General features: G+C 43.0%; 1 protein-coding gene across 5 annotated transcripts; it reads left to right on the forward strand.

Moving 5' to 3' along the window:
- Nucleotides 1-867: 867 nt before the first annotated feature.
- glp2r (glucagon-like peptide 2 receptor) lies at nucleotides 868-23,010 on the forward strand. 5 transcript variants are annotated; one of them, XM_026177405.1, is made up of 16 exons: nucleotides 868-1,169; nucleotides 9,201-9,318; nucleotides 11,381-11,603; nucleotides 14,639-14,735; nucleotides 14,813-14,917; nucleotides 16,631-16,752; nucleotides 16,967-17,073; nucleotides 17,752-17,908; nucleotides 18,024-18,183; nucleotides 19,490-19,550; nucleotides 19,633-19,699; nucleotides 19,989-20,077; nucleotides 20,414-20,552; nucleotides 20,649-20,690; nucleotides 21,871-22,183; nucleotides 22,293-23,010. In XM_026177405.1, exons 3-16 carry the CDS (start codon nucleotides 11,526-11,528, stop codon nucleotides 22,349-22,351), a joined length of 1,596 nt encoding a protein of 531 aa, XP_026033190.1. In that variant the 5' UTR covers nucleotides 868-1,169; nucleotides 9,201-9,318; nucleotides 11,381-11,525; the 3' UTR covers nucleotides 22,352-23,010. The 5 variants fall into 5 exon arrangements, with proteins under 5 accessions (XP_026033190.1, XP_026033192.1, XP_026033193.1 ...); XM_026177407.1 differs by having other exon boundaries at nucleotides 11,386-11,603; XM_026177408.1 differs by lacking the exon at nucleotides 9,201-9,318.
- The last annotated feature ends 1,037 nt before the right edge of the window (nucleotides 23,011-24,047 follow it).

Raw genomic sequence — 24,047 nt, forward strand, 5'->3', positions numbered from 1 at the left:
ATAGATAACATAGACTGTGACATCACCCACTAGTTTTTGAAGCCCCGTTTAGAAGCATCAGTTTAGGCCTCTAAATGTTGAGAATGTAAAATTCTCGCAAATATTTTGTTAGTTGAAAATTACTGTGTCATTTCACAGGAGAATTTTGCATGGGTTTTTTGGTAGCTCAAAATGAACACAGATACTGAATATACAGTGAATAATACTGTTTTACCTCAGACACACAGCTAGACGCTGCTCTGGGTCAATCGGCTCTTTAAAATTTTTCCTCTGCCTCCATAGATGTGGTCCCAACTCTGCCAACAGGAGCTCAAGCCCCCCCCACTGACACGATGAAAATCTCCTTGCTGCTGAGCTGTTGTTTGGAAACAACCAACCAAGCTCATCATCGCTTGATGTCTCCCTATTTTTTTTCATTGTGCAGGATGTTTTTGCAGAAATGCTATGGATGCAGTGTTTATACATATTCCATGACAAGTTTGCATCCAAAAATATTCAGAATTTCATGTTGTTTTTTTCACAAAACATAAATAATATGACAGTGTAATATAAATAGTATTAACCTATATATTTCCCATTGTTAGCATCTTGGTGTTTTGGTGGTGGAGGCGATGAGAGAAAGTTGAAAATGTCGGCCAAACAAGAAACACATTTGTTTATTTAAAAATCTCCTCCAGTCACTTTCTCATGTCCTGTTGTTCTTTACTGTGCAGTAATTGACAGGTGCCATGGTTACCTGGAGCCCTGTACACCGCCCCTCTAATTTTGCTCTCGCTTTCTCTCTCTCTTCTGCTCCCAGGTCTTTGTGTGATTGGGCTTTGAGAGCAGGTGTGATCGGGGGCTGCAGCAACTGCATCATCACACCTGTGTGTCATTGCCTCTGCCTAACTGGCTTTTGAGCTACTCGTTGTCAGGCTGTTCAGCTTGGCTTTGTGGTAATTTAGGGCTTGTAAGTCTAAATATTCAGAATTGTTGTTTTCCGGGTGATTCACACTCTCATCTCCCAGGAATCCCTGATTGTGCGTCCCTTCAGTTTGCTGCCTTTGTCAGAACCTCATCTCATGGATTTACTTCAGTTTGGACTTTGAACTATGTAATTCACCCTTCCAGCTTCATTGTCTCAAGGGAGCCAGAGACTGTGCTCCTCAGTTGACTCACTGAAACTGCAGGTATATTGACTTTCTTATTCAAACCAGAGTTTGTGAATTAAACCTTTGAACTGTCCTGTGACTATCATGACAACAGCAGTCACTGCTGACCACCACAACCACATCTAACACCTTCACACACCTAACCTCTGTTTTCAAATGTCTAGAAAAGAGTGTCCTGTTGCAATCAGTCGTAAATCCTTAACAGATCATTTAGCATGCATTTACACTATTGTAATGGGCTAAGTTTCCATTCAGCTTAAACACTCCCAAGAAAATCTCCAGGACTCAGACGATTGGATTCCAGAAGTTTTTACTGGGCACTTTTTTGTGAAAAGACTATGCCTTAGCGAAGAGAAAAGGATTAATCCTGTAACGGCGGAGCTGGCGGTTGAATGAGCCCACACGCTAATATTCCGAGTCACACAGTAGATTCACTTTCTGACTCTCAGCGTAAACTGCTCTCGTGTTGTCATGGTTACGAAAATACACACACCGCTCTAAGCTACGATAGCGAGATAAAGAGAACACAAAGAACACATTTCTGGGGGCATAACACTCCCCGCTTGGGGTCTTTAAGAGCCCACATCAATTGGCAGAGTCAGACTTTGGAGAAAGAAGCAGAACTACTTCTGTAATGGGACGAGAGAATCCTCTTCTATTTCCATCTTTAACGACCTCCACTTCGACTCTCCGGACCAGGCCGTCCTTCCCTGGAAAGGCTTTCGTGATGATGCCCATGGGTCACTCATTTCTCTCTGCCCGATCATCCTTTAAGAGAACTACGTCCCCTTCTTGAAGATTCGGCTGTTTCCCTTGCCACTTGTGTCGAAGTTGCAGTGTTTTGAGGTATTCACGCCTCCATCTGTTCCAAAACATGTCTGCCAGGCCCTGAACTTGTTTCCACTCCTCCCTGAAGAGATCTGCTTCCTCGAACTTGCCTGACGGCAAAGGAGGCGCGGAGCCTGTTTTGAGAGTCAGGAGCATGGCTGGTGTGAGGATGCAGGGCGACTCGGGGTCGGATGACACTGGAATGATCGGCCTTGCGTTCATAATTGCTGCTACCTTGGCCATAAGCGTGGTCAGAACCTCGTGCGTCAGGCGAGACTTTCTCTGTTCAAGCAGCATGCAGTCCAAGATACGGCGGGCAATGCCGATCATCCTCTCCCATGCGCCACCCATATGGGATGCATGGGGTGGGTTAAACACCCAGGTGCAGCTCTGTTTACTGAGGTACTTCTCCACCCTGTCGAACCCTGAGTTTTCCTTGTCCATCCCCAGCTCACAGGAAGCGCCGACGAAGTTAGTTCTGCAGTCCGAGCGTATCTGCTTCGCGGGGCCCCTGACCGCAAAGAATCTCCTCAAGGCGTTAATAAAGCTGCTGGCACTCATGGCTTCGATCACCTCAATGTGCACTGCCCTGGAACACATACACGAGAACATCACCGCCCATCGCTTGGAGTTCGAAACTCCTTCTCTTGTGCGGCGTGAAACGATGCCCCACGGTCCAAAGACATCGACACCTATGTAGGTGAAGGGAGGTGCTACTTGTAACCGTTCTGCCGGCAGGGCTGCCATCTGTTGATGTTCGGCCTTCCCTCGCAGCTTCTTACAAGTGATGCATCCGTAGAGCAGACTGCTGATACAGCGTTTGGCTCCCACGAGCCAAAAACCTGCGGCCCGAACGGCACCTTCAGTAAGATGTCTCCCCTGGTGTTTTACTGCTTCGTGATAGTGGGACACAAGCAGAGTTGCGAGGTGATGCCGGCCAGGAATGATGATGGGATGAGTCTCGTTCATGCCTAAGCCTGACTGCTCGATCCGACCTCCTACCCTGAGTAGTCGATCCTGGTCCATAATGGGATGCAATCTCCACAAGCTGCTGGAAGATGGTATGTCGACTCCAGAACCGATACACTTGAGCTCTTCCGCGTAGCACTCACCCTGGACACTCTTTACGATGCACACTTTGGCTTTCAGCAGCTCCTCTTCTGTAGGACGACAGATGTGCCAGCCTCGACATTCGCCCTGCGTCGAGCGAGCGAAGGAGCTAGCTACGTGGATCAAATGTGCAATGGCTGCATGGAGTGTGCTGAACTTGGAGAAGCGTTCAAAGCGTTGAGGGCGTACCACGCCTTTAGCAACATGGGTGAGTTTCGTTGTCACCTGTGGACGCACTTCGGCATCGATGTCGGGGTCGACAAGATTGTACGTCTCTTGAAGCTCGGATGGATGCCCTGATGCGTCGCAAAGAAAGGCTGGTCCTTTGAGCCATGGTGTACTTCTGAGCAGGGCTGATGCTACAGCTCTTGACCCAACGTCAGCTGGGTTAAGATGCGTTGGAACGTACTTCCACTGGCCGGGACAGGGTGACTGAAGGATACGTTGGACCCTATTGTGTACGTAGACATAAAATCTCCTTGACTGGTTATGGATGTATCCCAGTACGACCTTACTGTCTGTGTAGTAGGTGATGTTGTCGTACGTTGTGTCCATCTCGGCGATCTCGACGGCGAGCACAGCAGCACAAAGTTCAAGTCTAGGGACAGTTAGGCTAGGTTGGGGAGCCAACTTCGATTTCCCAAAGACAAACCCAATCTCAGTTTGTCCCTGCTTGCCAGTTACCCTGATGTAGGCTACGGCCGCTATTGCTCTGACCGATGCGTCGGCGAAGACGCAGAGTTCTCTCCTTAGGGCGCCTGTGGTGGAGAGGGACATATAAGGCCGTGGTATTTGGAGCCCCTCCAGGTCTTGAAGAGACTGTTTCCATCTAGTCCACTCGGTCTCCATGTCTTTGGGAAGGGGTGCGTCCCAATCTTCCGCTTGCAAGGTGAGTTCTCTTAGGATCCGTCTTCCATCAACTGTGATGGGTGCTAGAAACCCTAGGGGGTCGTATAGACTGTTCACGGTCGAGAGTACCCCTCTGCGGGTGAACGGCTTCTGATCGATCTCGATCTGGAACGTGAAAGTGTCCGTGCGCATGTTCCAGAACAGTCCCAGGCTACGCTGGATAGGCAGATCATCGATGGAGAGATCCAGGCCATTGAAATCCTGAGAGCGATCCTGGGAGGGGAATGCTCTGATGACCGCGGAACGATTTGATGCAACCTTGTGCAGCCTGAGGTTGGAAGCCGCGAGCATCTTCTGCGCTCGCTGGAGAACTGCGATGCCTTCTTCCTCTGTACTGAAAGACTTTAAGGCATCGTCGACGTAGAAATCGCGGTCGACGAATCTCCTAGCATCGCTGCCGTAGTCGGCCTCTGCTGCCTTAGCTGCCCGCCGCAGGCAATACACTGCGACGGCAGGCGAGGGGCTGTTACCAAAGAGATGCACCCGCATCCTGTAATCCACGACGTCAGAGGTAGGGTCATTGTCTCTATACCACAGGAAGCGGAGAAAATCCCGGTGGTCTTCTTTCACGATGAAGCAGTGGAACATGTGCTCGATGTCTGCGGTGATCGCAACCTGTTCCTTCCTAAACCTCATAAGAACACCTAGTAGGCTGTTATTAAGATCGGGACCACTGAGTAAGACATCGTTGAGCGATACTCCCTCATAGGATGCACTGCTGTCGAAGACCACGCGGATCTTGTCCGGCTTCCGGGGGTGGTACACGCCGAACAGGGGCAAGTACCAACGCTCCTGACCGGGTTGCAAGGGAGGGGCAGCTTCTGCGTGCGCCTTCTTGAGCGTCTTCTCCATAAACTCTAGGAAGTCGGCTTTCATCCGTGGTCGTTTTTCCAGTGAGCGCCGAAGTGAGACGAGGCGTTCGAGAGCCTGTTTCCTGTTGTTAGGGAGTCGCTGCCTCGGTGACCTAAACGGCAAAGGTGCGACCCAACTGTTGGAGCTGTCTTGGCAACACTCGGCTTCCATTATCCTTAGAAACTCCAAATCTTCCCTGGATGGAGCAAGTTTGTGGTCGTTGGGAGTGCGAGCGAAGACGGTTTGCCCCAAATTGTCTCCGATTAGCGTCGTCGGGGTTCGCGCTGGATGTTGTTGATAGTCACGTGCTTGTTCAAACACCTCTGTTACTTTCATCTGGTTGTTACATGGCTGGAGATGGCTTGTACGACCGTTCCCTAGAACGGCTGTTTTGTAGCTTCTCACCTCCGGTGGTCTGTGAGCACCTCCGAGGCACACGTCTCCGACGATGACCCATCCCAGGTCAAGCCTTTGGGCGAAGGGAGCATCTCCTGGGCCGCTTATTTGCTCTCGGACCTTGTGGACCCGTAAGATATCTCTGCCCAGTAAGAGAAGAATGCTGGCGTCTGGGTCCGGAGGTGGTATCTTGTCAGCGATGCGTTTTAGGTGGGTATGATGATAGGCCACACCGGGGGTGGGAATCTCCGCGCGGATGTTGGGAATTTGGTTACACTCGAGGAGTGTAGGCAGAGAGATAGTCAGTTTCTCGTCCAACGGCTCTACGGTGTAGCCGCTGGCTCTCCTTCCTGATGTCTCCGTACGTCCCGCGCAGGTCTTTAGTGTGTATGAGTACGAGCGCCCGGAGATCTTGAAGGCTTCGAAGAACTCTGACCGCGCGAGGGAGCGATTACTCTGCTCATCCAATATAGCGTAAATTCTCTTGGCTTCCTCTCTTCGTCCGTTTGGGAACACCCTGACGAGACAGATCTTAGCACACGCTCTAGCACTCAGACCTTCCCCACATACCTGTGTGCACGTTGCGTTGACCTCCTGGTTATCAGCTTTGTCCTCCTCCCCGCTATCCTCTGAGATGGAGGGGAACGATTTAGATTTCCAGGTAGGTGGGTGAGGGTGGAGGGCTGTCACGTGGGCAGCGCTACCACACTCGGTGCATGTTATCTTGGCTGTGCAGTTCTTTGCAAAGTGTTCTGTTGACGAGCAACAGCGAAAGCAGACGTAGTGTTCTTTCAGAAGCTGTTTGCGATCATCTAAGCTCTTCTCGCGGAAACCTCTGCATTTCCTCAGAGGATGGGGTTTTTTGTGCAGGGGGCAATGTTTATTCGGGTCAATACGTTCCCTGCTTTCCTTAGACTCGAACTTGGCAGTGCCTGAGACTTGTGTTTTGTGGGTGTGAACGGACGTCTTCGTGGGCCTCTCCCATTTATTCATTCTCTCGTTTGGGGGGCTTGGCGTGAAGAGGTTGAAACTTGGGTCCGTACGTGCTTTCGCCTCGGTGCGGATGAAGTTCACCAACACGGAGAAAGGTGGGAAGCTGACGAAATGTTCTTGTTTGTATCTCGTCCCGTGGTATAGCCACTTTTCTTGTATGCTGTATGGAAGTTTCTCGATGATGGGCTTAATTCCTCTGGAGGTATCCAAGTACGACATGCCCGCGAGGTAGCCATCTTCTTTAGCGGCTTGTAGCTCTGACAACAGGTCGGCTAGATCCCGGAGTCTCCGTGGATCTTTTGTCGTGAGCTTTGGGAAGCTTTCTAGTTTGCTGAACAGAGCTTGTTCGACGGCTTCTGGGGAGCCATATAGTTCGTCGAGGCGCCCCCATGCTGAGCACAGTCCAATAGTTGGATTCCTGATGTTGACCGTTTTTATTCTTCTTACCTGCTCTGTTGACTCCTTTCCCAGGTGTCTGGTTAGGAGGTCGAGTTCTTCTGCAGCAGACAGGTCTAGATTGGCAATGGCGTTCTGGAATGATGTTTTCCAGGCCCAATAGTTTATTGGCTGGTCGTCATATGCGGTGAGACCTGAAGTCACCAAGTGGTTACGAGCGAGATATTTGATGAGGTCAGTGGTTGTAGAATGGTCGTAATCACCTCCGTAGAGTGTCCCGTGGATGGGCTGATGCGTGGGAAACGTAGAATCTCGTTTGGGGTTCTGCTGTAGGAGTGGAGTTGGAGGGGGGTAGAAGGGTGACTTGGAGCTCTGTCGTGTTGGTGCGTCGCTTCTCCAGGGGCCCTGAAGAGCTTGGTGTGGCGTAATAGCAGCAGGAGCGGCAGCTTGGGTCTGAGCCGCGTTATGCGGGTGAGTGACTGGCTGAGAAGGGGGAAGGTTATTTTCTGTAGCCGATAGACCCTTGGCGCTCAGGCTGGCCTGTTCGGAGACAAAGGCGGCTACGCGCTGGTCTTTGACAGACTGGCGGACCAGGCTGTTAACTTCGCTGCGTACTTCGAGACCCATATCCTGCAGACCAGCTACTAGGGAGTTTGCCTCAGCAACGGCGGCATCCCTTTCTTTTTCATCGATTAGTGCGTCGAGGCTGGCTTGAATACGTGCTTGCTCCACTTTAAGCTCGATTTCTCTTTTTGAATGTGCCGCTCTAGCTTGCGCGGCTTCAGCCTTTGCTTTTGCCATGGCAATGGCTATGCTGATTTTTGAGCCAGACGATGTACCAGATGAGCGACTGCTCCTTGAGCGCACACACTCTGACTGGTTGTCTCCATTTCCTTTGTCAGCATTGCTACGTTGTGACATTGCGTGTCGTTGGGTCTCCAGTATCGGGAGATGTCGGCTGCGGCGAAGTTTTCCGAGGCTATATTGGAGGCTGCTTATCTCTCGATAATGAGTAGCTCCGTACAGCGGCGATCCTCGTATCCCTATTAGCTGCGTTGCAGTCTTTTCACTGTAATGGGCTAAGTTTCCATTCAGCTTAAACACTCCCAAGAAAATCTCCAGGACTCAGACGATTGGATTCCAGAAGTTTTTACTGGGCACTTTTTTGTGAAAAGACTATGCCTTAGCGAAGAGAAAAGGATTAATCCTGTAACGGCGGAGCTGGCGGTTGAATGAGCCCACACGCTAATATTCCGAGTCACACAGTAGATTCACTTTCTGACTCTCAGCGTAAACTGCTCTCGTGTTGTCATGGTTACGAAAATACACACACCGCTCTAAGCTACGATAGCGAGATAAAGAGAACACAAAGAACACATTTCTGGGGGCATAACAACTATCAATATGTTTGTGTTTTATGGGTAAATGTATACATGGTTTGTATTTTACTGATTTCAATTCTGGATATGTAACCAGCAGTGTATTTCCTAAAACTAAAATAGAAAATTGGACTTACTAGAATGGGATTTATACAGTTATTTTATCCATTTTACTCCACTGCCTTTACTAGTAGATCGCTATCTCACAATCACTTTCTTGGTAAAAGACTCAAAGTGGCTCTCAGGTTTAGTGAAGCTCTCATAAATGGAACCAGAGCACAAACCATGGGAGAGGTTTCGACCATTAAGTGGGTTTGAAATGGCCACATTTGAACTCTCACATTACCTCTTCAACAGCCTCTTCTCTTCCTGCTGTCCAGCTATAAATGAGAATCCCTCCACACCAGTACCCTAAGGCCATACGTCTGCTGCTTGAGACCGCACACTGCTATTTAAATCTTTCAAATTGCACTGAAAATTCTGATGTATTTTTCCTCTAGTCTAAACCTAATCTCTACTGTCTGCAGGCACATAGTGTGCACATTCAGCCACAGCTCTGTATTGCCAAGCTTACAAAGCTGGAATAAAAGGATCTTACTGTTAGTTTGCATGTCATGATCATAAATAATGCAAAGCTTGGTGCACTATGTCATCCTGAAAGAATACACACAGATAGATAGATAGATAGATAGATAGATAGATAGATAGATAGATAGATAGATAGATAGATAGATAGATAGATAGATAGATAGATAGATAGATAGATAGATAGATAGATAGATAGATAGATAACTCGATATATATAGATATATCCCGATAGATGTATAAGTATTTTCTCTAAAATGGATTCTGTCACGTTCATATTACAGTAAAATTCTAAAGTAACATGTAACAAATACACAAATCTGAGGTTTTTCCTTGAAGTTGAAAATAGGTAAATATCCCATTCTGAGTCACTTTGCTGCCTGGGATATCTCTTGATTTCACCTTCCTTTTGTTAGATAATTTTGGTGATTATATTTGTATATGTGTGGTGTGAGATTACATACACACTCAAACGGCCTGTAAACGGCCGTTGAAGATCGTCCTAAAGCATCTCAATAGGATTTAAGTCCAGACTTCAACTAAGCCGCGCCAAAACCTTTTTGTTTGTTTGTTTGTTTGTTTGTTTGTTTGTTTGTTTTAGCTATTCAGAGGTGGACCTGCTGGTCTGTTTTCTATCATCGTCCTGCTGCATAACCCAAGTGCACTTGCTCTTCAGGACAGAAAGTGATGGCTGGAAAATTCTCCTTCAGGATTTTGTGGTAATAAACAGAATTCATGATCCCATCAGTTGCAGCAAGTTGTTCAGCAAAGTGCTGCAGACATCACACTACCTATTATTTTAAATGTCAATAATCATCTTATTTTTTATTTTTTAAATATTTTTTATTTATTTTATTTTATTTTATTTATTTATTTATTTTTTAACATGTTCAATGTATCATTTCTGGCATGTCAAGTGTACAGCACTTTGTGTTCAGCTGGGGGCTGATCTGAAAGTGCTTTATAAATAAATTGCTTGCTTGCTACCTCCACCGTGTTTGGTGCTCTTGGTCTCTTTTTCTGAAAGGCTGTAAAAGTTTTATGCCAGATGTAACAGGACTCAAACCTTCCAAAAGGTAACTTTTGTCTTATCAGTTCACAAAATATTTTTCCTAAAATCTTAGGGAAAATCATAGCCTCTTTCTTGTGGTTGTGTCATGATTACTGGCCTCAACTGAGACAAGTGGCATCTGCAGCTCTTTAGATGTTCTCCATAGTTCTTTTGTGACCTCGTGGATGAGTCATTCATGCGCTCTTGTAGTAATTTTAGTAGGCCGGCTGCTCCTGGGAAGGTTCACCACTGTTCCAAGTTTTCTCCAAGTTTGTGAATAATCACTCTTACTGTGGAGTAAACTGAAGTCTTTGTTGCGTAGCTGTTTCTTTAGATTGTGGCTTTTAGCCTGGTTCCCTTGTCAGACAGTAATCTCTCCGAGGTGTGGCTAGTGAAATTGAGCTTTCTAACAAATGTGGTTAATCACAGTTAATCTATGATTGGTCACAACTTTTTTTACTTCAGTCTGGCAGGTTTGGATAGCTTTTTTCCCTTAATAAATGAAATCAGATTTTTAAAACTGCATTTCTTCATTTAAAATCAAAATGTTCTGAAACATGTAACTGCTTCTAAAATACAATTAACTAAGAGGTCACAAAAGAGCAACTGCTTTATCACAGGACTGTACGTGCATGCGTACATACAGCTTTAATACATCATCAAGCGCCTTGAGGCAGCTGTTGTTGTAAATTGGTGCTATTAAATAAAATCAAATTGAACTGAACTGAAATGGAATTTATTTGTCAGTGAGAAAATTCAGAATGCAATTATTAGGTTATGAAATAAGAATTCATCATATGCAAGGTTTTTTGTGATCCATGTGATGTAATAACATTTTATCTCTCGTTTTGTTTAAGTTTTTTCTATCTGCTGTAAAAAGTCATGAGAAAGTTGTAGCTTAATTAGCTAATTGGTTAGTCAACTAATACTGTTACTACTTCCTTTCTGATTGTGAAATTAGCTTTTGTCAATTAAAAATAAATTACGCAAGGCGATTTATTCTTAATGATATACTGAGATGGGTTTTTAATGCACCAACCCTGGCTCTTTGCTCTCTAATTTGCTCGTCTGTGTTTGGCTTCTGTGGATGTTAGTTTACACTAGATCCCCATTAGTGTCAGAAATGCTGGGTGATGCCCAGTTACTGTTTGAGCTAGTTAGACAGAAGGGAGCAGTTGTGTCTTCTCTTTTTGTCACAAGTTAAGGTGGTATTTGCTTGTGCTTGTATGTGCATTGTGATTTTTTTCAGTGCATATGCGCATGAAATCCCAGTGAATGCTGGTACAACAGTGTGTGACCAGTTTACTCCTGTGTGATCAGTTTTCCTGGACAACAAAGTTAGTTCATTTATACTCTTCTGGGGCTTTATCTTCATTGGTTAGGGGAGGACTGGGTGGGAGAGGCAATCTGTCGGTGAGGATCCACAGGCGTGTTCAGCTGCTCTGTATCTATAGGGAGCACAGACAGATCCACCTCAGTCCCAGAGCTCTTCGTGAACAAATGAGAACTTGGTTTTACCCTCCATGAAATCTGTTATTAAAAAGTAATATAGTAGCTAATTGAAGAACTAGAGTGGAAGCATTTGCTGGATCTAAGGAACTCTAAGGATAACTGGTATAGGTGGGAGACCAGCTTTGAGCACAATTCTTTCAAATCATCCTTCCGTCGTAACAAAATTTTCGGAGTTTCTTGGAAGGAGGTCAGGTTCAAATCCACTCTTTTTGATGCAGTGAAGCTGGAACAGCAGTGCAAAAAAGGAAGTACGGCGCTAAAGCAAGGATGAGTGAGAGGCCCGACAAGCCAAAGCGAAAGGCATGAGGTGGCAGGAAAGCCAAGAGACCAGACACCAATTGATTTCAATGTGAACACAGAGCCATGCCGGCTCCAATGCCAGCCTGGAACAAGAGGACCAAACTCCTGCTCACACTGGTCTTTATCATCTACAGCCATCAGGTAAACTGTACATACACACACATTTGAGGCTTTTCTGTGAAATTATAACCAGACAGAAAAGCAGTATTTATCACTGAGTGTGAGAGCTGCGTCACACTTAATGGAAACGTCTTCTATATTTGATTCAAACGATCATTTTGCAGCACAAAATAACAGTAACAATGACAGCTAACAGTTGTCTGTGGAGACATATATAATGCATTGTGTGATCCGTCGGGCTTTTATGTATTTTCTGCAGCGTTTACTTGCCTTTAGCAACGTGCTCAACCAACTTGCTATTCTTGAAAGGATAATCTAGATTTATTGTTGTTGTTGTTGTTGAAAGAACTTAAAGCAAAGCTAACATCTGAGTCCTTGAAAGGTTTTGGGGTTTTTTGGGGGGGGGGGGGTTGGAGCCTTTGTTTGAGTTTAAAGGAGGTTTAGGCCCACAGGAGACAAGAGAGAAGACAGTGAGACAGCTATTCCTTATATTCCTCTGGATGGGTTTTTGACAAGACAACCCTCAGAGAGTCAAAACGCTCTCTATCAGCTGGCTCACATGGGACATTCTGAGCGGCACAGGCGGTTGCCTAGTTCAGCTGTTGCTCTCATTTTGATGTGAAGCTTGGAAGTGTTCAACCAAGATAAGATAGGTGAGCTAGATATCATCTATAAAAGACGGGGTCTCAAATACAGGAAATGCTGACGTCTCACTAATGAAAGCAAATTAAGGGGGAATTATAATTCACTCTGTATATGTCACTGAGGCCGGAATAAATACACAGGTGTGTGTTTGCATTGCTGAAGGCATGGCACTAATGCAGTGAGCCAGGTTGATAAATTGCATGTATCAATTGAAGATTAAACTAAGATGAAAATGTTCCCTCAGTCACAGATGCTGCTCCTGATTAAATACTCCCACCAAGTGGATAAAAAAGGATACTGCAACAGTGCCTTCATCTGCAGGCTGCAGATACTGTGAAAGATTCAATCTTGCAATCATTAAATTAAATAGACAATTCAATTAAATGACTGTAGCTAACTGTAAATCGCTTTAATTTAATCAGCAATGAACGAATGAATAAATAAACTTTCATAATATTGAACAACTGATTAAATTTTCACTTAATTTGAAGCAAAATTAATTAGCAAAAACTTAAAATTAAACTGTGCTCCTTTCATAAACTCCTTCTGAATAACTTAATATGGTAAATATGCAATGATTACACAGGATACTAAGCATTCACTTAAATACATAAATGAATCATATGATGATGACGCCTCAGATCAGGAAACATTTTTCCAATCATCGGTTGTCGTTGCCTTCTCGTTGACTGGAGTGGTACACTGGGTGGTCTTCAGGTGTTGCAGCCGTTTTAAGGATCAATGCATTGTGTATGCTCTTTGGCATACAGTCCTGTCAGCTCAATGCACGCTAGCCATTCTCCTCTGGCATCAATAAGGCGTTTTTGCACAGAGAACTACTGCTTACTAAATATTTTCTTGAGATGATTATGCAGGAACGTCTCAGCAGATCAAAAGTTCTTTTCACCAACAACCATGGCACATTCAGAGTCCCTAATTTGCCTTTGTCCACGTTCTGATGCTGGGTTTGACCTTCAGCAGGTTCTGTTTTCCATGTCTACATGTTTAAAAGCATTGATGTGCTGCAGTGTAATCGACTGATTAGATATTTGTATTAACAAACTTGGCTCATCCCAGTGTCAGCTGAAAAACATATGCAATATATAGTACGTCACATGGTTGCTTGGAAATAGCCTCCAGGCTGGTCCATGCAGACCAGACAGTAGTTTCACCCCTCTGGTCTCCTAATGGGGTTTTTTGGTGGACAATTTATACTAAGTTTACTCATAGAAAACCCATGTAGACACCTCAAAACGATTGTTGGACCTGTAGGCACACACAGTCATGTTTGCTGGCACATTATTAATAATAAGAAAATGCCACTAACAAAACACGATTGTTGTAAAGGACATGAAAACAAAGAAAATGTTTGTGTCACAGAAGGTGTTTCAAACCTCATTAAAATGAAGATTAAACTGAATCTTATTGATGCACTTTTATACATGTTATCCCTGTTGGCCTTCCTGAGCTTGGTTAGAGGTTCTTTTTTAAAATGCTGCACTTAAAAATATTTAAAACCTCCGAAATTGAACTACAACAATCTGAAGAAACACCATAACTTCATGTTCTAGACATCTACATTTGGTATTGTGTTGAACTAATATCTTAAGTTTAAAACTCATCTTTACTTTCATGTAACACAAGTGTGTGCCATAAGATGGTGCAGTTAGTCAGTTAGAGAAGTCATTAGGAAAACATCCTTATGTGTAAGCGTGCCTTGGTAAAAGAAAAAGACAGCGTCTCACATCTGGGCACACCCATAATTAAACAATTTTAGTAAATGGCCTGTATTTGTATAGCGCTTTACACATCCATTCACACACACACACACACACACACTGGTGATGGCAGCTACATTGTAGCCACAGCCGCCCTGGGGAGCACTGACAGAGGCAAGGCTGCCGGACACTGGCTGCCACCGGGCCCTCTGACCACCACCAGTAGGCAGTGTCTTGCCCAAGGACACAATGACCGAGACTGTCCAAGCCGGGGCTCGAACCGGCAACCTTCCGATTACAAGGCGAACTCCCAACTCTTGAGTCACAAATCGCCCCTAACTGAAAGTTACTTTTAAAATGATGGGTTGTCTTTTCTTCTCGTGATTAACTATATTCCAAAATGTTATTCACACAACCTGTCTGTTAGACTTTTAATTAAATTTTAACTGTTATTTTTTAATTTTTGTTGTAGTGGGCAAATTTGAGAGAGTTTGGAGTCCATGAATTTCATTACCAATAAAGATGTTCCCCTGATAAAAACCAATAAGTCAAATGATCAGCGTTTTGTACGATGTACTGTTTATGTGGTCTTTTATATAAGCATCTTAAACAATTCTTTCCCAGATATCATCCTGAGCGAAAACATATCAAATAACAGTTTTTCTCTCACTTCTTTCTCCATCTGAATGGAAGGTAACAGGTTCACTGCTTGAAAGTCTGATTGCTAAGCGGAATGAATACTCGAAGAACTGCAATAAAACTCTGGTAGCGAGTGCACTCTCAATAACTGGTAAGCCTTCTGCAAGCCTTCATATTTGTCATTTTTTATTACCTTTACAAAATCCTCAAGCATTATTTTTATTGCAGGAAACTACTGCAAAGGAGCGTTTGACATGTTTGTGTGTTGGCCCCACTCTTCTCCTGGAAATGTGTCCGTCCCCTGTCCGTCTTTCTTACCGTGGATCAGTGACGGTAATGTTGTTTTATCCGAAACAAATCACATAGGAGTGCACAAATTTTTAAAAACTGTATTATGCATACTTTGTTCATTAGTCACAAGAATGCAGCAAAAAGCATACGAATTTTACAGTGCATTTAAATGTCAAAATCAAAACAGCTAATTACAGTCACACTTTAAACGTGAAAAAGAAGAAACATAGTCACAGTATGTTACGGCGGGGTGCGCCGATGTGAATGGAAACAGGACCCAAAAGCAGATGCTGAAAGGCGGAGTTGCTGGCTGAACAGAAGACGATCCTTTATTTGGATGTTGGCACACGAAAAAGCATGAAGCTATGAAAACTAAGAAAACTGTGAACACTCAGAAAACTAAAGGACTAAGAAACTCAGTGAAAATGCGATGACAAACTATGAACACTGAGTAAACTATGACGAAACACTATGGGGATGCAAACAGACGACCTGACAATGACATGCAAAAAACAGAAGGCTTAAATACACACATGAGGTGATCAGGGGAAGTGGAGACACACATGGGAACACAGCTGACACACATGAACTTAACGACAGGACAGAAGGAGTGAAACTGAATACACTGACCGTGAATACAGACTTTCAAAGTAAAACAGGAAACATGGAGATTAAACAAGACACATGAACCGGGGAGACGTAGTACAGGGGAGATGACATAACTGACAGCATGGACTTGACAATATAAGACACGCAGACATAAACACACGAAGGGCAAGGGAGACTTAATACACGGGTAATATGTACAAATGGCTGGACTGCCTTAGTGACCCTAAACAAAGAATAAACATCAAAATAGGCTAAAACACAAAACACTGGGTCGCACGACCCAGGACCATGACACAGTATTATTGCCTAATGGTCATAATAAACTCTTGGAACTCTGTCCTGAGCTGTAACCCACTGTTACACAATTTAAAATGCTTCTTCTCTTAAATATACACTGAAATAACATTTTTCATGTTTTTGCCAATAGTTGTAGGTTAATAAAGAATTCTTGTATTCTTTATTAACCATGGAAAAAAGCACAGGTTGCATTTAGGGCTGTCATAATGCCACAATTTCACTTCACAATGATCGGAGTAAATTTGTCGTTATTTTATGTTTGTGTGTATGTGTGTGTTTAAAGTGCATGTATTTTTTTTGTGCAATCTCAAGTCAGTTTTATTCAAGTTGAATTTTCCATGGAATTATTTTCTCGATAGTAAGACAGGAGGAACTATACATGCAGAAGTAATTCAAAATCACCCAGCTTCAAATAACCATTGTTATAACTCAGCACGATTCAATTTTGATATAATTTCATGCTAAATTGTTGAACTGTAAGTGACACAGTCCCTTAGGGGAAAATAAATGTTAGCATAGACTGCTACCCCTCTAATTTTGGACATCAGATGACATTTTTCCAGTATGTCCCTCATATTTAGAAACTTTATGAAAGACTGAATATAAAGATGTGCCCTGAAGTACTTTAACATTTCACATTTCTTAAATCTACCACCAGAAAATGATACAGAATATATCACAATGAAGTTTGAATTCTTGACCTCTTCTTCCAAGGAGAAGAACTGCCTACCCAGAATAAATACAAAACAATAAACGTAAAGTAATTATCTCCCCTCCAAGTCAGCCTTTTTTCTCACTGAGCTGTCAGAGGAAATAATGCCCATCCATGTTTCTTCCATTTACCTCCAGACAATTCTAGGAGCGCACATAGAGAATGCTTGGAAAATGGGAGATGGCGACAAATGGAGAACTCCTCCGAGCCCTGGAGGGATGTCTCAGAGTGTGAGGAGCACCATTACTTTAAAGACAAGGTGAGGGAAAGGGTGTGTATTACATAGTTTCCCTTTAGGTTTTAACGCTGAAAGCGAGGTCTCTATTTTGCAATTTGTTTCTTTCTCTAGGCGTAAAAGTTCTAGAAAGACTATAAGGGATTATTTTCTTGATTGTCCTTAATCAGAATTTTTGTGCTAAAGAAGTGTAGCATTGCCTCCGTCAGTTTTATTGTGTAATTATATCTTTTTCCAGGAGGATGAAATGCTGCGCCATACAGCCCTCAGGCTCATCTCTGTCATTGGCTACTCCTTGTCTTTGGTGTCTCTCATATTAGCCACTCTGCTAATGGGCATGCTAAGGTTTGAAACAATTTTTTAATGTTCAGAAAAATAAAGTTTATAAAGATTTATGACAACTTTGGTATTAACTTTGAACCTTTGGTCATCAGATCTTGTGTATGATTACATGATAACATTTTTTACTAGATCATTATAGAGTCGAGCTGCCAACTGTAGACCGTAGTTCACATGTATAGAGCTGCCATATTTAGTAAACCTGGCATGCTTGCTTTATGTAAAGGAAACAAAAGCTGGAAGTTTTTTAACAGATCTCCACAGACTTCAGTTGCAATATGGATGCTACATTTTGGCACTACATTTGGATGGTAACTGAAGATATCCTTTAGGCCTAAAAACATCTACAACATTCTGCTTCCACTCGGCAGGATACAGCTTCTATAATTCTGTTATACCACTAGCAAAATATAGGATGGACTTATTAACTTCAACTGCATTGATTTTATGCAGAGGATTACAGGACTTGACAGTTACCCACTAGGAAGAGATATTTACAAGCCTGTGGAGACAAGTTATCATTTTTAATTACATTAAAAGCCACAAACATTTCCATGTACCTGTGAGAACCAAGAGCATTTTTCATTTCCACTTATGTTATGTCATGTGCCCTCAGTAATGCTTTTACAGTTGCACAAGAAGGATCAATGGCTTTTTCAAATTGCTTCTGTATCTTCTTACCAGGAAGCTCCACTGTACCAGGAACTACATCCATATGAATCTGTTTGTGTCATTCATCCTGAGAGCTGCAGCTATCCTTTCTAAGGAGATCATAATGCACATCATGTATTCCAACCTACCAAAGGACGACCCTGGATGGAACACCTACTCGAGCTCTCCGGTACACTAACCATGGTGTTTTTTCTAAAGACTGTTAATAATGTCTTCTTATTTGTTTCTGGTTTTCAGTGGATACAGTTCTGAGACTAATCTACCTGAAACTTACACTTTAACAGATAGTGATAATGTGCAGATTGTCCAAGGTGTGCATGGAGTACTTTGTGGCCTGTAACTACTTCTGGCTTTTGGTGGAGGCCATTTTCCTTCATACGCTGCTCTTCACTGCTGTGCTGACCAAGAGGTGTCTGCTGAAGAAATACATGCTGCTAGGATGGGGTGAGTCAGACATGAACTATTTGTGTGTATGCTTTTATATTAGGAAGTAACCTGAGCCCAAAGCTCACTTTTGTCCAGATAAGTCAAGGACGTGGCCATATTAACATGTTCACACAAGAATGAACAAACAAATGAACATGGTAGCATGGAGAGAGGTTAGCCAACTATGGCTCGTGGATCTGAGAGCAGACCACAGCAACCTCCCTGAACAGGGTCCATAAACCATCACAGTGACAGACATCCAAGAAAGGTTTGCCAGTATGAAGAGTTGGACAGCACCAGGCCCTGACATGGGTCACACTTATGGCTGAAGAAGCTGACTGGGGTTACATGAAGGGACCGATGGAATCTTCGATACCAAACATCCACATTGACGGCGAAATAATGTAGCTCAGTGCTCCAACTTTCGGAAGAAGGGAATGCTCTCATAGCTAGAGATTGATGAGGTACAACACACATGCTACAGCAAGGGGGAGCCAGGATGGCAGGTCACGGGAGAGATAGCATCACCCCCACCCGAGATTGGGTACCAAGCCCAAAGTGTGAATGAAGAAGGATTGTTGAGTATGAGAGGAACTGACCTGAAAGACAGAATCATGGCAAAGCTTGAAACGTGGATCCTCCAAGACTACGTGAAGTACCCTCAGAAGACCTACTAGATGATGTGAATGCAGCACGATGGACAACTAACAAGCTGATCTACACTACGGCAGCAGTGATCAGTGAGATGCTTGGCTACAAGTTGAACAGCCACAAGGAGCAATACCCTCCATGGAGAATGCGACTAGAGGCTAAGATCAAGGTAGCACGGGGGGAGATTAGCCAACTATGGCTCGTGGATCTGAGACAAGACCACATCAACCTCCCAGAACAGGGTCCAGTAACCATTACAGTCACAGATATCCAAGAAAGGGTTGCCAGTATAAAGAACTGGATCAAGGCAGTATATGGTTGAATTAAATGTTAAGTTAGGTATTTCATCATGTTAACTCCACAATGGTGCAGTGGTTAACTAAGGTTCTGGGTTTGAGTCTGCTTGCTCTCTGTGGAGTTAGCATGTCCTCTCTGTGGTTGCATCGGTTCTCTCCATGTGGGTAAAAACTGAATGGGTTTCATCTGTTAGCAGGATTATTTGTCCAAGTCAGAAACATTTCCCGTGGCAGTGAAGGTTTCATGCACTTGTAGTGCTTCAAAACTGTGAGCGATAGCGTCTTCTTGTGTAGTTTGATTCATGTGCACTTAAGTGTGATCTGTTAATCTGAAATGCTCCAGTTTCAACTACCATCTCATGTCATTGGTGTTTCAGGAACTCCGGCCTTGTTTGTGACACCATGGACAGTGGTCAAGATTTTATATGAAAACACAGAGTAAGTCTCTCAATACATGTTTTATATTAAAATAATCAGTTTAACAGACTGCTGCTTGACTCGTAAACCCTTTATTCCTTAGATGCTGGTCCATTATTAACAGAGGGTTCTGGTGGATCATAAAGGGCCCGATCACTTTATCAGTGTTAGTAAGTCAAGTTTCTCAACAACCTCTACACACTTTTCAAAGAACCATAGCACAGTCACATTGGTTACAGATATGTCATGTGGCTCCAGTGGTGCTTAATTAATTAGTTACTTTCCCCCTAATTTTCTCCATGTAATGGTTTATGCCTCGTGTTGGCATGTGATATGATGCTACTATAGTCACAAGTATGAATGATATTAGCCATCTTCTTACTTTGAAGCATTTCCAACACACTTTTAGTCTTTTTTAATGTGCATTTCATTTAAACCTGCTTTTGTTGTATATTGCAGGTTATTTTCTTGATCTTCATTAAGATTCTGATGTTGCTGCTGTCCAAGCTGAAAGCAGATCAGGTGAAATTTACCGACTACAGATACAGGTATTTAAGATTTTACTGCTTCCCTGTCTAAATGTCAGGAAACAAGCTTGACCTTGAGAACTGTTTCCAAAGTCTTATTCTTAAACTGGTACAGCAGACTCCTGGCTTACCATTTAAATGTTAATCACTCACCATGTGCAGCACAAATTCAAATGTCACCCCCCACAGCTCTGACCATAAATGTCACACCACGAGGGAAAATCATGCATATAAATGTACGCACAGGTTATATAATGTTTCTTATTCCCTTAGATTTAAAAAGAGCAAAGGATAACTCCACTCTAAAAATGCTCATACTCATTCTCAATGATAAATGTATTTGTTTATGGACTTTAGCTTGGCCAGAGCAACACTGGTGCTGATTCCTCTGCTTGGAATCCATGAAGTAGTCTTCACTGTGCTGATAGACGAGTGTGTAGATGGAAGCAGTCGCTATGCTCGGAACTTTGTCAACCTCACCCTCAGCTCATTCCAGGTAACACCACTAATACAAATTATCCACCTGATGAGAATTTTATTTTGTTCTAAAACTGCATTATAACTGCTATTTGTTGCGTACAATCTTTTTTAGGGGTTCTTGGTAGCTGTTCTGTACTGCTTTGCTAATGGAGAGGTATGTTTTTCTTTTGTCAGTTACAATAAATGCAGTTTTGATATCAGGAAAATTGTATAGTAAGAACTGAAAACTTAACAAAAAAATAAATTTAAAATGCACAAGTTCTTGCTTTGTTGCCTGAAAGCTTTAAAGCTTCTTTCTTCAGTTTCTGCAGTTTAGCAGACCACATACCTGCTTGTACTTCATAATATAACCCCAGCTTGTAGTAGGCTACATTAGCCTCTATGGTCTGAGGTTCTCTGAGCTTCTATAGTGACATATCACTGAACAAGGTAAAGACTGACAAGATAGTATCCTCATTAAAAAAAATCATGAGGCGCACAACTAATCAAAATAACACCAAAGTGGAGCGTGCAAGAACAATTGTTCACAAGGGAAAGTGGTGACCATAAACCGTGAACTACCACAGCCCCCTCGCCCCAACTAATAACACTTGAAACCAACAAATGAGATAATTGGCCGGTCAGAGGAGTGTAACGGATGCATATAAGAAATACATGGGCCATTTTTAAATTATACTAAATGTCTGTGAAGGTTCTCAGTCATCCAGGTCATCGTAGTCTAAGGTGCTTGGAAAAAAAGTGTCTGGACTTCTTTAAGTTTCTTGAAGACATTTCATCCGAGAAGCTTCTTCAGTTCTAAGAGCAACAGTCCCACAGTTTAAGCCCTATGAGAGTGTCCCCCAACAGGGTCATGGACCCCCTATTGATCCTCTACCTAATCACACAAGGTGTGAAAACAGATGTGGGTCACAATCAGCCGAGGTTTCGGGTGAACCCATTGTGAAACCTAGCCCCACCCTATCATGTGATTTATTGAGGTCAAATGGCCCAAGACACACAAAGATTTGTAGCCCAACTTTGGTTAGAGGTTTCTAAAAAATCTTGTGAATGTGACAGCTCAAGAATTAAGTCGCCTAAGATTTTCAACTTGATGCTATTGGTGCATCTAATAAAAAATGTTGGACAAGATTAAATTGCAGTGACATTGATCTCAAGGCCAGAAATCAGAGGTTACGTTTTCTGAAAATCTTGTGATTTTAAAAAAACTTGCGTACAAGGCAGTCAGTAACTTGCAGCAACTCCAAAAAGTATAAATCCGAAGCTACGTGCCATTATGTACATGTATGTAAATATATGCCTAATGGACTGCTATAACTGGGAACCTTTATCTTTAGGTACAAGCTGAACTAAAAAAGCGCTGGCAGCTCTTCTTGTTCACCAACCACTTCAAGGTCAGGACCTGTTTTCGGGGAATGCCCCTGAAGCACCTGTGGAAATGTACTCGAGGACATCATCCGCGGTGCTCTCGGCAAAGTGACTCCTATGACGAGGGCGGCATTTCAACAATGCACCCCCACCTGCTCCAGGTGGCTGTGCACGGCAGAGGCAGAGTACTCGGAAAAGGAGAAGTTAAGGGTCAAGCGCTGAATGGCTATGATGTGACAGGACTTGAGTTCCTCACCAGGAAGAGTCTATCCAGTAGCGATGGTGAGATGACGCTTGGGGAAACCATGGAAGAGATTCTGGAAGAGAGTGAATTCTGATATACATACGTTTTCAAGATTGGATCACCAACCAGAAAACTTGTTTGTTTCAGAGCAGTGGTCCAAATCCTCAGTCCCCAGGCCTTCGCTGACTAAGGGGACACCAAGGTAGACATAACTGCACAATGGGCAGGAAGTTTAAATGTATGGAGAAGAGGTTAACAGACACCCTGTGAGAAAACGTTTGCATTGAGATTGTAATTCGAGCATTCTTCGAAATAAAATAATTTTTTTTCATTCAGGGTGAATTTTACAAACTTGCAGTATAGAACGTGTTTACTCTAAATTCACCAGAAGACAATTTATCCTGCTGCATTCCCAGCCACTAAGATACACAAGCTTCATCCATGGCTATAAATCCATTAATCAGATTCTTATGTACTTACAGTATTCAGTGAATTCCACACAATTGCAGGCACGTAATGTTCACCTTTGATATTAGTACTCGCACAGTTAAAGTTATCCTATACACAAACAGCAGTGTTAAGCATTTCTCTGTTTTATTTACACAATATAATATGTCAGGCCAGTTATAAATATCCATATGATACATTTGGATTGAATTGTGTGTATAAATACAACGTATTTGTTGTTTTAATGTGAATATGTGCAGAATGTTTTGCAGGCTTTTCATGTTTTCTATTCTTGTGAAGCTCAAAATGTATCAAAGGTGATGTACAGGTACAGTAAAACTATAAGATGATTTGTACATGTAGTGTCACAAAATATGATACTGATCATATATAGAAATAAAACGGCAGTTAAAGTGTAGTTGTGTGCTTCTTCTCTCACTATCTGGGCCTGAGACACTGCGGTTACATTTTCCAAACAGATTCAGTTACACTGAAATGGAATTTCATGCATGTGCTTGAAGAGTCATGTGAAGTGACACAGAGAGTGCACAGTCTCATAGTTTCATTTATTGATTTATGTTCATGGACACAAATTTTCCTTTTTCCCGTGTACACTTACATGGTAAAGGGCTGCCATGGAGACTAAAGTCAGTTTGTGAGATATAAACAAAATTATTTTTATCATGTTCACAGACATGAACTGTAGTGCTTCAAGTCTGAAAGAGCCGCACAGTCCACCCCAGGAGTCGGGAGGAGCGGTAGCAGCTTGAATCACACACAGGACCACACTTGGGGTTCTTATACTTGAACTTTATTTAGATTGGAATGAAGTGGTGACTGAAAGTAACTACATAATATGACATCAAAGCAAAGTAACCATAGAAGGATTCAAAACAACAACAAAGAAGTTAAAATTGACAAAAATGATTTTATGACGGGAGTATTCACGGTGTGCTGCATTCACAAGTCACTGAATTCATATAAGCTACAAACTCACAGCTGACACTTGTTCCTGTGTGACGTTCCTCAAATAAGTCAGAACTGACCTGGCCTTGGCTTTTGTGTTCTGATGTGGTAAGGCACTGATAAAACACACATTCCCAGACACAAACCCAGAGAATAGGTTGATCAGTGTGTTTGAATACCTACTGTATATGTAACAGGTTTGGATTTTTCCCCCTAAATAATAAATACCTTCATTTAGAAACTGCATATTGTGTTTACTTGTGTTATCTTTGTCTAATATTCAAATTTGTTTAATGGTCTCAAACATTTAAGTGTGACCAACATGCAAAAAAAGAGAGGGAAAGCAGCAAATACTTTGTCAGTGTTTGTACAGTAACATGTAGCTTGGCATTAGTGTCTGTGGCCACTCATTGTGAGAACGAAAATTCCCAGCCTACTGTCAGAATTACCCTTTTCCAACACTGTTACTTGCACTACTACCATTACTTG

This window comes from Astatotilapia calliptera, chromosome 8 (genome assembly GCF_900246225.1).
Source record: "Astatotilapia calliptera chromosome 8, fAstCal1.2, whole genome shotgun sequence".
NCBI lineage: Eukaryota > Metazoa > Chordata > Actinopteri > Cichliformes > Cichlidae > Astatotilapia > Astatotilapia calliptera.

Coding starts and splice junctions, on each gene's coding strand:
- glp2r (XM_026177405.1), top strand. CDS start 11,526: ATGCCGGCTCCAATGCCAGCCTGGAACAAGAGGACCAAACTCCTGCTC. Junction 14,918..16,630: donor CTTACCGTGGATCAGTGACG/GTAATGTTGTTT, acceptor ATTTACCTCCAG/ACAATTCTAGGAGCGCACAT. Junction 18,184..19,489: donor ATACATGCTGCTAGGATGGG/GTGAGTCAGACA, acceptor TTGGTGTTTCAG/GAACTCCGGCCTTGTTTGTG.